The sequence below is a fragment of the Anopheles cruzii genome, chromosome 2, assembly GCF_943734635.1.
Source record: "Anopheles cruzii chromosome 2, idAnoCruzAS_RS32_06, whole genome shotgun sequence".
Taxonomy (NCBI): Eukaryota; Metazoa; Arthropoda; class Insecta; order Diptera; family Culicidae; genus Anopheles; species Anopheles cruzii.
In genome coordinates, this window is record NC_069144.1 from 23,512,720 (window position 1) to 23,526,113 (window position 13,394).

Sequence of the window (13,394 nt, forward strand, 5' to 3'; positions counted from 1 at the left end):
ACGTTTAAACAATTTTTATGAAAAAATGATTGTGCTACACATTCGCTGCACTGATAGGATTTGGATGCATATAAAGTGTGTACCTTTTCGCACACCGCACGTTCGCCACCACCCCTCGCATCGATCGAGACATAGTGCTCGCGTGCAACTTTCCGACCGTACATTGACCACGCCACGACAGGGTGCGTACGGCCGTCATCACTGGGAGATCGGCGTGAATTTAGTGTCTAGGTAAAAAAAGAACCCAACAAAACGACCCCACGCACAACCACCTAAAGAAACCCGTGTGCTGCTGCAGGTTGCGTAGACTATAAAAGACAAGCACAGCGTGAGACAAAGTTATCAGTTCACTTGCTGCTCTCTCACTAGACGCACATCGACCACCGGTTTTGATAAGCTTAGCCTCCACATAAACACCACAATGTTCCGTGTAAGTAGACATCCTTGCTTCTGCGCGGCTTCTCAGTATCTTGGAATCGATCGTTTACGTTGGTTGTCCTGTTTCCGTAGTTCGTTGCTTTCCTTGCGGCGCTGGCCGTCGCTCAGGCTGCGTACACGCTGAACCCTGCCGGTCCCACCTATGCTGGTATCCATACCCCGGCGATCACCAGCCAACAGTCGAACATTCTGCGCAGCTACGGAAACCTCGGACAGGTTTCTACCTACTCCAAGACCATCGACACCCCGTACTCCTCCGTCAGCAAGTCCGATGTCCGTGTGAGCAACCCGGGACTGGCCGTCGGTCACGTGGCCGCTGCTTACCCTGCTGTCGCCCCGGCTTACGCCCACCACGGATACGCTGCTCCCGCTTTTGCCCATCACGGATACGCTGCGCCCGCTTTCGCCCACCACGGATACGCTGCCCCTGCTCTGGCCTACGGTGCCCCGGCTGTTAAGGCCGTCGCCGCTTCCCCAGCCCTGCTCGGCGTTGCGTACTCGGCCGCGCCAACGGTCGCTCACATGACCTACAGCAACGGATTCGGGATCAACTACGCCTGGTAGAGCGCTTCCGACGATCGTGGATCGTGCAACAGTAGGAACCATCTAAGTCAACACACAGTCAATAAACACTAATATCTAGCTGCGTGATCAACACCAACAGCGTGCAGCACTGGTGTACTTGAAGTGAAAAGTACCCTGAAACAGTAAGCTAGACAGACTTCTGGGAGCTAATAAACGAGCAAATAAGCTACAAAAACACACCCGAAACCTGTCCTATCCAATGTGTGCCAAAGGTTGATTTAGAAGCACTAGGAGTGAACCCGACCACCCCACCGCCACAAATTGGTTGGCTCTTTTGATCTTGAGCGAGGTAGGGTCGACTATCAATAAGAGTCAATGCCCGCAGCTGCACGTGTGTTTCACTCCCACTTTCTGCCCTCGGTTGCATCGACTCGCATTTACAGCGGATTCGCATGTATATATTTGCAGCGATCGCGTGACCTGTTCCAGATCCAAAACGCAAATGGGAGAATTTAGTAAAGCTCCCAAAAGGTGGTAGACATGAAAAGTTTTCAAAATTGGATGAATATTCTATATTAGGGAGACATGCGTGAATCGTCCGTAGATCATTCCTCTACACCAATTTGAATAATCGTTTATTGTACAATAATTCATCAGTTCGTGTCTTGGCAGTACATCAACTGAAATGCAAAAAAACCTAGTAATGCACTGGCAAGAGCTTCAAATGACAATATAAAATCCATAAACGAACGAACGAACGAAGATGCTCTTTAATGTTCTGTAAAGGGAAAATGTAATTTCTGATAACAATATGTTGTAACACATAGGATGGGTTGCTTGACGTAAAACAGTCGCAATTAATTAACACTCATTGTCCAGTTATCCATTTTTTCTTTAATTACAATAATAATGAGATTTACACGTAAAAATAATTTTCTTAATGATCACTCTTTCCTGTCTAATGATTGTGTATTTAACAAATACTGACGATGCGGATGTTTTTCGCGATTTTCTGATTATTTTCTTCCATGTTGCACCTTCTTATTTTGTATTACCTTCTATGATCACTACAGTTATATCGCTTATACCTTTGCAATGACATCTCATCGGATCAGTAGGTGCTTTCAAATGCCCTTCTCAATTCATTATAACTATAAACATCGTAGCTTTATAGTTTCACTCCCGGATGACCACCTACCCACCTACATCTCGGATCAATTTAGACGCGCGGCCTCTAGTCTTCTCGGCCTAATCTTACTTTCTCCTAAACAATATTTTTATATGTGCCATTGCCGTCGCACCACACATATGATTCATTGCCGGATGTTCGCAATACTCCGAACGGAACTTCGGTTCTTGCTTTCGCCTTAAACTGCGCTACCCGAAGCGCCGACTTATATTATGTATATTCCCCAATTTCTTGCTAGCCTTTATAGTTTGTTGCAACCTTAACCCACTGCGAAAAGCAGGACACGCGAACGTACCGTACCGATTTTTTTGTTTGAATTTAATTTTAAAAATTTCGCAAAAAGTTTGTTTTTGCACTATACAAAACCTAAATTTTGTGACTTTTAATTACACTCTTGACGACCTCCAGGTGGCCATCCATCCGCCATTACTACGCAGTACTAGTGCGCGTACATATTAAAATATGGAAAGTGTTGAGTGATGGTGGTGATGAAACTGTTTCCTTCTTCCCCTGGGTTGTGAACTTTTACTTACTCGTTTGCCGCAATTTTTTACACTGAAACATGTTTAGCATAGGTTGGTAATGCGTATGACCCATCACCTTTTCTGTCTGATCGTTTTCCTGATAGTGTTTGTTATGCTTTCTTTTTCCGAACAATTCGAACAAAAAAAACCTCAAATTGCTAAAGATACCGGCGTTATACTATCCGTTTAACAACCAGCCATTCATCGTGCGTGAAATAAACCGTTCATTGTTCGAATCCAAACAAAAGTCTCTGAATATCCGAACAAGCAGTTAGCAGACCGTGTATGCATTTGTATGCTCGGATTTAGTTTATTTCTATACCACCGTGTCTGATCTGAAACAATTCCGATGAACTTAATCATACACACGCACGTTTCTGTTCATGTCATTTCAAGATTCCTTTCTGCGCCGAATGGAACTTATCTCTCGCAGGATGAGGTATAAATTACTTCGTCCTTTTAGCCATACGTTCAGCCATGTGTTGGTAACAAAATACACGATGCTTGAACGACATGCGATGAACATACGGACCATGGAAAACCCATGGTTCGTTTGGACGCTAGCGATTCAAGAAAATTTATACTGGTTTCCTCTCAACAATATATTTAAAAAAAAACCCGTTCAACAATGGTTGTTTGAAAACTGAACGCATAATGGAGTGCTGGAGATTGTTTCCTATTGTTTTTACTTGCATAATTATACATTCTCGGACAACGCTTGTGTGTGTTTGCGCAGGTATTTGCTTTCCTCTCAAACGCCTACTTATCTATGCGCACTATTCACAAAGCAGACATTTTGTCGATCATCCAGTTTTCTTTTAAAAAGAGATTCTCTATATCGTTCATGCTTGTTTTCCGTACCCTTTCGTTTTAGTTCACACTTAACTACAGTTTTTGTTTCCGCATCTCACTGCCCAGTGGAGGTAAAAAATAACATACTTTTACCTTTCCTCTAAGTTCTTAATCAGACATGCCCACCATGGAGAGAGTCTAAGCCTATTTGGCAAGACAACTATTTACTATAAGTGGTAGAGTCCACTTGTTTCTATTTTACACAATAGCGCCGCGGTATTGACGTATCTAACCCAACACTGTTCCCGGGGTTTTTATAGCTTCGCCCCACTTTGTTGTAACGTTTTCTGCCATTTCCCGTCCATTATTATGTACACTGAATTGTAGCTGTATTATAGATTAAATAAGTTATTCATCAAATATTCGCGTGTTCCGTATGTTTGCATCCCCATACAGTGTACGCGAACTTGGTATTCATCTGCATCTGTCATTTTAAACTCGAATAAAACGTACTCTCAGCTCTACCAAACGGCATGGCCACATTCGAACAATACTCGTGAAACGGTGTGTTTAGATGCATATTGCTTAATTAGGTCGAAAATTAAAATTTCAAAATTAAAAGCTGTCAATTCCGTTACTAAACCCGGTGAGTCGCCCGGACTGATTTGTGTGAATGACGAGTAACAAAGCATGAGGCATTTTTAAACAAAACCTGGAATATCCAAAGTAAGGCTAAATGGATACAATGTGACCAATACCGAATCTGTTGATTGATTCGTAACAAAAAGAAACCGTTCTCCAATCTTATTTATTTGGTACCATTTGTCGCTCGTGTTCCGTAATCCGTAATAAGTGTTGGCTCGTTCACTAAACAGTAGATCACGTCTGCAGTTGGTTACCAATTTGAACAAAATACAAAAATCATAACCCAACAAAAAGTGCTTGTTCGAAGTTCAAATGAATTCAAAAAGGGAAAATTCTCATTGGTTCAAGCAAATCTTATTTAAGCAATTAAAGAAAATGTCTCTCGGAGTACTCAAACTCTTCTTTTCTTGTCCACTCGCACATACGCACACATTCCGCACTTTTCAATCTCACTGCAGTGCGCTTCTGTCCGCCAAATCGCATTTCAAGAGCTTTTATACTCCTTGAATCCACATACTCTCGAATATAATACAATATCATTTTTAAATTCCAAAATTACTTTCTTTTCATCCGATGCGCAAGTGCTTTGTTTAATGTAGCAGAAGACAGCGGGGCAGAATACTTCTGTTGCACCGAGGACCTGGTTGTAGGTGATTGAGGATTATTCCGACTTTTGATGATTTTCGACTTCCACAAACCTGGTGCCGCGCGAATCACAAGAGCTCAGCGCTCTTCTGTTGATCTTTTGGAAGACGGTTTAAGTTTCCGTCTTTAGTTGTTGTCGCTGCACGTTGTACCCAACGCACCGTTTACCAGAGCTTTGTTTCAGTCATACTGACCGAATGCACGCTGGCGAGATGGTGCGTTGCGCTTTACATTTGTCACTGAGATACGGAAGGGCTTTTCTTGTCCACATCCTGGTTGGTTGGACCGGTGTTGTTGTTCGGGCCACCACCCCGATCCACCTGCCATGAGTTTGGGCCACCAGCCATTGGGCCGTCATTGTGGCCGCCGCCGAATGCATTGTGGCCATCGTGTTCGAGGGAGTTAGCCGCATCGTACTGCGTATTTTCCAGCCGTGTTATAAGTCGCTCGTCTTCATCGCCAAACTCACCCCCCATAAGAGACGGTTCACCGACCACCATGACATCCTTTGTGTTCCGGAAACACAACGAAAACAGAGAGAGACAGAGAGAGAGAAACGGGTCAGAAATTGCTTATTCTACGTCTACGCACTACGCATAGTTGTGCGGCGCCAGCCACATCCGGTTCTAGTGTTTGCTCTGAGTGTGAAACATCTCAAACAGCACACTATCTGTAGCGTATATTATAATAAGAATCGGGAAAATCAACTCACTACCTGAGACGCCAGCGAAAAATTTGGGCCCGGAGAGCGCTTTTTGCTGGGCACCTGTGGACCAGCGTTACCTGCTCCAGCACCTGAGCTGGACCCCTTACGTTTCCTCCGTTTGTTGGCCGGTCGTTGGGCATCTTCACACATCCGATCGTAGAGAGCCCGAGTTATAGTTGATTTTACGCCGTGTCAGTGAAAGGAAAGGAAATATTGTGCACATTACTTATTTGTGTGAATTTCCTCGAGCCGCAGAGAAAACAAATTAATAATAAATCGAATAATAACTATCCACAACCTCCATTTAGGGTGAAACCGTTATATAACACGAAGAGCTAGAACATGATACAAAAATTCGTTTACTAATGCAAACGTTAGTTACTATTCGACAGAAAAGTAGATATTTTTGGCAGGATGCACATTCTTCTTGAGCGTGCATTATGTGCATCGCAAATGAATGTATCTACTACATTTACATTATACAAGGGTCCAATTATTTATACATTGATTATTAAAACAATTATTTTTCCAATTGACAAAACAATCGAACCTAATTGAAATGTTCGTAGCATTATAACTCTGGAATGTAGACACTGTAACGGGCTCAAGACCCAAGAAACCGTTACTACCTACATCCAGCACTAGGGGGAAGGAGTTTGGGACGTGTGTCATGATGTAACCATATAAAATGTGTCGACTGATACACTGTCCTGCCGTACACCGATTAAGGAAAAAAAAGTACCTCCTTTCTTACCCGGCGGTGCGACCATCCGTTGCCATTTTTGGAACAATGTCGTTTTCAGGCAATCTCGGGGGCTCAGTGCGTAGGCTTTATGTCTGGACATTAATTCCTGCATAGGTTCTAATATCACACACAACTACTCGGCACATGATGGGTGGCAGCAGCATGTTGTACATGAAACGAAAGAGATATGTCAAATGTACACATTTAAATGCCAGAAATATTGTTTACTCGAAGACGGGATCTAAAGCGGGATTTCTAGCCAACGAGGATAGAGAAGAGAAATGGGACTAGTGTTTTTAAGAGGGATTTTCGGTAAAAACATCACCACTCACGCGCAGATAGTTTAATGTGGAGTTGGTAATTCCTTGTCTAGTAATATTCTTCGACAACTGCTCTATCATGACCGGGTCCGGTTGGGGACTGTGTAGTGCGATCACCGATCGCGGTATGAGTTCGCGGTGGGTCCGCACTGCCATGTGCCACGATTTTATCCGCATTAGATCATCAAACGTAAACTCTAGTATAAGACGACCTTCGGTGAGTACCTAAAAGTAAGAAATTCATAAATATTCTCGAACAGTCTCTACAAACAAATTTTCACCTGTTTATGTTTTGAAATGTTATATATTTGAATATTACTACTTGTTTACGAAATCAGTAGGACTAGTTGGTACACTAGTGATTTGCTTTTATACTGTACCTTGGTGTAAATAGGTTTCCCATGAACTGTCTCCATCGTACACTGATCGCAGTCCAGCGTGATCGAAGTGTTGTGGAAGGACTCTTTCGAGTGTCGCAAATTAAAGTACAGTTCCGATACGCCACCCTCGAAGATACTTCGAAAATAACGTGGAATTAGTGTGCGTCCTATAGCTGTAAGAGAACAAACAAACGTAACAATGAACCTTCCACATTTTTTCGTACGCCTGTTACAGTTTCGTGTAGCGCGTAAGAGATTAATTGCCTTTTTCAGCACATTATAACGTACTATATCTTTTTGGTCCATCCTCTAAGCAAAAGGTTAGAGTCAGTGTTGCATCATCTTCGAAAAACTCGTTCGCGAACGAATCCCACCAACAGTTATCACTTTCCTGTAAACATATAAAAAGATTATTGTAATTTGGTCGATCTTGAGAGTGCTCCAGCAGTAGCAAAACAGAGCGAAAAAATAGCGAAATCAATTACTTCAGTTCTTTGTTGTAGACGTTTGTTTAGCTCGTACATTCTATAATCAGGTTGTCCGAAGTATGCATGTCTTCTGGGAACGTTCAATTGACTAAAATTGATTCGATAACATCATAAGTTAGTAAGAAAAGAATAATGGAAATGGGTATGAGAAATGGTTTATGCGTTGGTGTCACAACGGAACCGCTCACCTTTGATCCATGCGGTCAACGGGCTGTGGTCCGCCCATCATGTGTCCTTGTCCCATCGGTCCACCCATGCTAGGTCCATTTGGCCCATGCCCGAAAGGCGATCCCGGAGGCATTCCAAACTGTGGGCCTCCGAATGATCCCGGACCTCCAGGCGACGTAAAATGGGGTCCACTACCGAAGGCTGAGCCTGAACTACCCGGCCGTCCGAACTGTGGACCATTAGCGGACGGTGAGCTGAACGGACCTACGGCAACAGGGCCACCACCACCAGGACCATTGTAAGGTCCGCCGGCATTCGGTGGAGGGAACCCGGAGCCAACGTTCTGTGGGGGGCCAGGTCCCGGTGTCGATGATCCAGATGGTGCAGGAGAAGCTGTATACTGCGGGGTATTGGAACCGGCACCGGGTGGAACATTTTGATAGCTGTTTGCTGCAGATCCACCTGCAGGGGAACCTTGGCCAGCTGCAGGAAACACAGGGCCACCGAAATTGTTGGCTCCTCCAGGACCACCGAAATTGTTTACTCCACCACCTTGACCCCCGGGCACTCCGGGCCCTGCAGGGCCGACGGGGCCACCACCTCCTGCGCCACCTGGGCCACCAGGACCACCAGCCCCGCCCGGGCCTTGCTGGGAGGGATCGGAAGGTCCCGTGGGAGTTCCTTTCCAATTATTCGTAGCGTCCTCCAGTGTAGATGCCAAGCTCAATGGTGGTCCTGCATTAACCCCACGGCGGCTTAAACCTAAAAAAATGTTCAAATATGTATAATACTGCTGAAACTATATGGAAATAACAACATAATATGCACGTATATCTTTTATAATCTGCCTCCTGGTTCCGCCGCTTATATACACGAAATTGATAGATTATTCGTTTAATGAGATTGTTCGTGAATGTAACAAATTATTGTTGCGCGTAAATTAAGTGTAAAAGCACAGTAGAAGAGAACAAGCGGAAAAGGAGCACAGTAGACAGATATAACAGACAAAAGCCTGACGTAGACAAATAATAGCTTTCAACTAATCATAACTTACCTATCATATTCTAAGAAAGGAACAACTCCTGGAAGAGAAAATGTTCCTTTCGGCGTCCGCGCTTTCCTAACGAACAATGCGCCAACTTGTCCCGTGTTATTGTACTGCTGCACCACAACCTTACGCTCACGGTAACCTTAACATACACTCGCGACAAGCAAGAACCCTTTCCAACCCTTATAGATACTAAAACGTAGATAAGTAACTTAGTTGTGAATGGTACACTATTTAGGTCAATACCATTACATCGAAGCCACTAACACTGTACCGCACCGCAAGCTGTCAATTTGCCTATATTATAATAGTTTGTATAGTTTTAGTGCATATCTTCCTCTGATCGCAATGCGAATCGTGGGGCCAAAAACCGGATGGTCGTACAGGATTCAATAGCCGCAGTAGTAAGCGCGCATACACTTGGTTTCACAGTCGGACCACTAGAGTACATTACAGATGCACCGCCAAAGTACAATTTATCGATGAAATGCCGGCTCATTGTTTTCTGTACGCTGCCAACGCACTGTATACTTGCTGTGTCCTCACAAGTTTTCAGTTACACTGCATTTCAGCCGACTCACATACCGATGCAATCAATGGGGAAAGAGTTGCTGGATAATTAATCAGGATTCAACTGAACTTGGAATTAGGGGCGATTGGTATTATTATTAGTATTGCACTTTTTACACAATTTACATCACGACACGTCTGCTGCCTAGTAACGGTTTGCGTACGGTAGCTAGATATAAAAGATGCACATGAATATACTGTAAACATACAAGACAGAAGTTAGAATTATGCAGAAAAATGCAATATGTAAGAATATGCACTGTCGTCATCGGCTGCTCTCGACACATGAACACTTGTATTTTGTATCGTCTATTGAACCCGGTTTTTCTATTGTCTTTATATTCAATTTAAATCTGAGTTTAAATTTGAATTAAAGCCTTCACGAGAGACAAATCATTCTCATTTCGTATCTTATCTTTATCTATATATAAAATAAAAAAATGCCAGGATTCGTGCCATTTGCTAGGATTGCCGTCTTTTTAGAACCGATGAATCGAAGTGAGAGTAATGACTAAACTACATCGCTTACAACATCTCTTAAAACAAGTAGGAAAGAAAGCCGTAAACAAACACGTTTCAGGATGCAGGATTTGAACAATCAAAACTGCCCTTGGAGACGTAACTTTCGTTGATTCCAACAATCGTGCTTCATGTCTGTGTCTTTCTCGAGGGTATTAGGAACATCCAAAATCGCACTGGCCGCATGTATCGTTTGTTATTCTTCCTGGCGGTCATTCAAAAGGGTGCGTAGCTATCGGCAACTCGAGCGAGCTTGAGTCACGCCAACACTATGAAGGTTGGCAGATACACTGGATCGTCGCTTGGTTCGGGACGACAAGTAATGGGTTGGGGCGTTGTCCAGCAGAACTGAAAGCGGATCACAGACGAAAATTGAAGTGTTTTTGATTTGTTTTCAGTTGATTATTAGACCGAAGCACCAACTTTGATCCCGCCACACGAACAATCGGCACGCAAACCATCTTCCGAGGAATCTTGTGTCCGAATGCGGCCATAGTTGTATTGGTGACGTTTTCAAGCAAGAAAAGCTATGGATGCAATCAAGAAAGAAAGAGAGAGCGAGAGAGAAAAAGATGCAAAGGGGGAGAGAGAGAAAGAGAGACCGAGGGAGAAAGCGCGTAACGCACCACGCACACACCGGCGATCTGCTATATTCAAGCGAATAAGTCCACGATTGAAAATGAAATCCTTTGGGTTCCGGCCTTAGGATCTCGGCACATACACATACACACACACCCCAAAATTTTACATACATCATATAGTATGTACATAATAAGCACAATTCTATGTATGCATTACTATATATGTTGTTATGAACATACCCATGCATACATATAAATATATATACATAGATATATACTTTCTTTATACATTAGTCCCCTACATCATCCACACATTTTCACTCGCATCCATGTAGGTGTGCATACATCTATCATAAATGAAACAATAATCGTTTTCAATCCATGTGTAGATTTTTTTTAGAATCGTCTCAACAAGTTTTTTATGTATATCACATCATTACTGCAATTCCAGCAGAATTCACATCCACACTATCGTTAACATGGTGTTAACAAACCACAGAAAATGAGCTTACTTTTGGCTACATTTTTGGTACTTTTACAACATTGTGCTGCAGTCACGGGAGAGAGAGAGAGAGAGAGAGAGAGAGAGTTCACAACGCATTTTCATAAATACATGTTCCACCGTTCAGCTCCACTCACACACGCTACACGAAAGCGTATACACACATCTTTCATCGCAGGCAACTATCGTCGATTCAGCTCGATTTTACCACATTCACTAGGCAACAGAAAAAAAATTGAAAACGCTAATCGATTGAGCTGAATGAGATAATTATTTTGACCGAACTGTGTCTAGTACTTATCTCTCGCAGTAATCCTTTCCGACTTACGGTAACACTACGTTCGAAACACGGTCTACGTGTTTTGTTTAATATGCAATCCTTGTGCAGTAGCAGTAATACGGAAGCCGATGCCCAAATGCTATTCCAACTGTCGGGATCACAATTTAGCCGCACAAAATCGAGAGTGTTGCAAACTTGGGATCACTTAATGCACTTTTCGGCAAGCGAATTTAGAAATCCATTCCTCTCTGCACAGCCCTCGATAGATAATGTTTTTTTCCTCTACTTCACTATCACTCCATCTCCATCAATGCCGTCTCATCGTGTGCAGTTTCTCCGTTTCGAACGCGTCGTTGACGACTTGACACGATTTCATCTTCAAACGCCACTTACGCACCAATCTCCTTGATCTCCAATTAGTAGACGGTTATACCAGCATTTCGGGAACTACTGTTGGCGCTATTCAACTTGATTAATGTTAAAAATTTCGCACAAATGTAGACTCTCGCACTGACGCTATCAATTTTTTTTCAACATTGGCGGCCATTTTGAAAAGCGAATCAACGTAGTTTGCATGGCGACCGATGGGGGCGCCAGTAGAGCGTTTCGTCGCTCAAGACTGAGATAGTGATCAGCTATCTCGCTTTCGCTTTCTTTGACAGATCTTGTGCAAAGGATAGCATTTTGACAGCATGAAACATTTCACTGCATTTTGGGACATTCAAATTGCCATAAAAACCTTATCCACCTACTTATTATAGTAAGTGAATTTAATTTTTTCAACAGATGGCACTTTTCAGGTTACAGTATGTGACAAAAGTTTGTATCACGTTAAAAAAAATATTTCTAACAACGATAAATTATCATCATCTAATACGAGGAAGAACAAAAATCAATCCACAAAACACAGTTATTAAACATCAAAAAGAATTATTAAAACTTAACACCAAAATCGACTGTTATTCATTAGCTGTTCAGTAGCTAAACCGCTTTTCGCTTTTTATCACAATTATCTTTTAATAATTTAAATTAAAAGATTATTAAATTTTGCTGTTTCTTTCGGTTTGCAGTGCTGCTTTTAGTTATACCAACCAATTGAGTTATTTCAAATATTGCATTATTTACTCAACATCTAATTACACACACAACTACACCACCACTACAAAGTGAAACGTTTGACAGCATGTTCGAACACATGACTTTTGGAGTTGGGAAATGGTGTTGAGAAAAAGCAAGATGGCGACCTTTGTGCTCTTCCTAGTCGTTGTTGAAATATTGTGAAAGAGTTGCTGCTAATTTCCATTATTGCTGTACGCAAAACAAAACGCAACGCGAGGCGTGATAGTGGACGTTGTAGAACAAGTCAAACAAGAGCGGAAAAGTAAGGTTTTGACGATTCTAACGCAACTCCCCAAACAGCCCTTGGAATGGTCGATTCGTCTTCCTTTCTCGTTAGGATAATGGAAAATTGACAGTGATAGTGAGTGTATTGGTTGGGTGTACTCACTGTTGTTGAATTCAATAGGTATGTACAATGCAAAAGTGTGGTCAGATTGTAAGAAATCCTTCAAGATTGCCCCAGAAAGAGAGAAAAAAAATCATTTTGTCGCAAGGAAGCAGGGAAGAAAATGTGTTGGATAGTGTGGTAGTGTGAGGCATGCGCGCGCGCGACTGTGTGTGTGCGCGATTGTTTGTGCCGTGCCGAGGGGACAAAAGAAACAAAACGCAGTCCAGGAATAACATTAACAGCACGAAAAGATTGCAATTACTTCTTCAATGATGGTTTGCAAACACTAGTGTACTTTTTTTTCCAGATTGTGTGCCTGTTCCTCTCACAACCGATGCAAAGGCATCGTTGAAAACAATGCGCCACACCTAATGTGCGATGAGAGTGTGACCAGCACCCAAGTATTATTTAACTAATTTCTCTCTTTTCATTGCGTATTTCAAAGTGAAGTGAAGGTGCGCCTCTGAAAGCAAGCAGAAATAAATTGGTTCAAAACATCATTTCGAGAAATATACGCGCGCGTGTGTGTGTTCACGTGTGATGCTGGAACGTGCAAGGTTTAGTTGTGTTTCCAGCTTCATAGCTGCTTTTACCGTGGCCCAGTAGATCAATACTGTGTGACCAAACGTGACATCGTTTGCAATCGCGCGTGAGGAGCTTAAGAGTACCGAGTAATCGGACGGCGAGGGCATTCCCACGGAAATGGGACATCGAACATGCAACGGCCAACAGTGAAGGAGCGAACAGCCTGAAGTAAAATTACAATGGTATAAACAGTCGCTCCAGTATGCGCTGGCCAACAGTCTTTGATCCGTTTGTCCC

At 42.8% G+C, this 13,394-nt stretch overlaps 2 protein-coding genes across 2 annotated transcripts; one reads left to right on the forward strand and one right to left on the reverse strand.

Moving 5' to 3' along the window:
• Positions 1 to 374: 374 nt before the first annotated feature.
• Positions 375 to 1,165, forward strand: LOC128278315 (cuticle protein 67-like). The gene is made up of 2 exons (XM_053017022.1): positions 375 to 430; positions 511 to 1,165. The coding sequence occupies exons 1-2, from the start codon at positions 422 to 424 to the stop codon at positions 1,000 to 1,002; spliced, it is 501 nt and encodes a 166-aa protein (XP_052872982.1). The 5' UTR covers positions 375 to 421; the 3' UTR covers positions 1,003 to 1,165.
• Positions 1,166 to 1,840: 675 nt separating this feature from the next.
• Positions 1,841 to 9,022, reverse strand: LOC128269122 (LIM domain-binding protein 2). The gene is made up of 9 exons (XM_053006493.1): positions 8,620 to 9,022; positions 7,586 to 8,327; positions 7,395 to 7,485; positions 7,198 to 7,300; positions 6,910 to 7,082; positions 6,542 to 6,754; positions 6,207 to 6,342; positions 5,471 to 5,604; positions 1,841 to 5,264 (listed from the first exon to the last, which is right to left on the reverse strand). Exons 1-9 carry the CDS (start codon positions 8,624 to 8,626, stop codon positions 4,995 to 4,997), a joined length of 1,869 nt encoding a protein of 622 aa, XP_052862453.1. The 5' UTR covers positions 8,627 to 9,022; the 3' UTR covers positions 1,841 to 4,994.
• Positions 9,023 to 13,394: the final 4,372 nt, after the last annotated feature.

What these genes read in the sequence shown, in the direction of transcription:
- LOC128269122 (XM_053006493.1), bottom strand. An exon ending in CCACATTAAACTATCTGCGC is followed by an intron (nt 6,343 to 6,541) that starts GTGAGTGGTGAT and finishes TGTGCCGAGTAG; the next exon opens with TTGTGTGTGATATTAGAACC. An exon ending in TTTCGCTGGCGTCTCAGGTA is followed by an intron (nt 5,265 to 5,470) that starts GTGAGTTGATTT and finishes CGGAACACAAAG; the next exon opens with GATGTCATGGTGGTCGGTGA.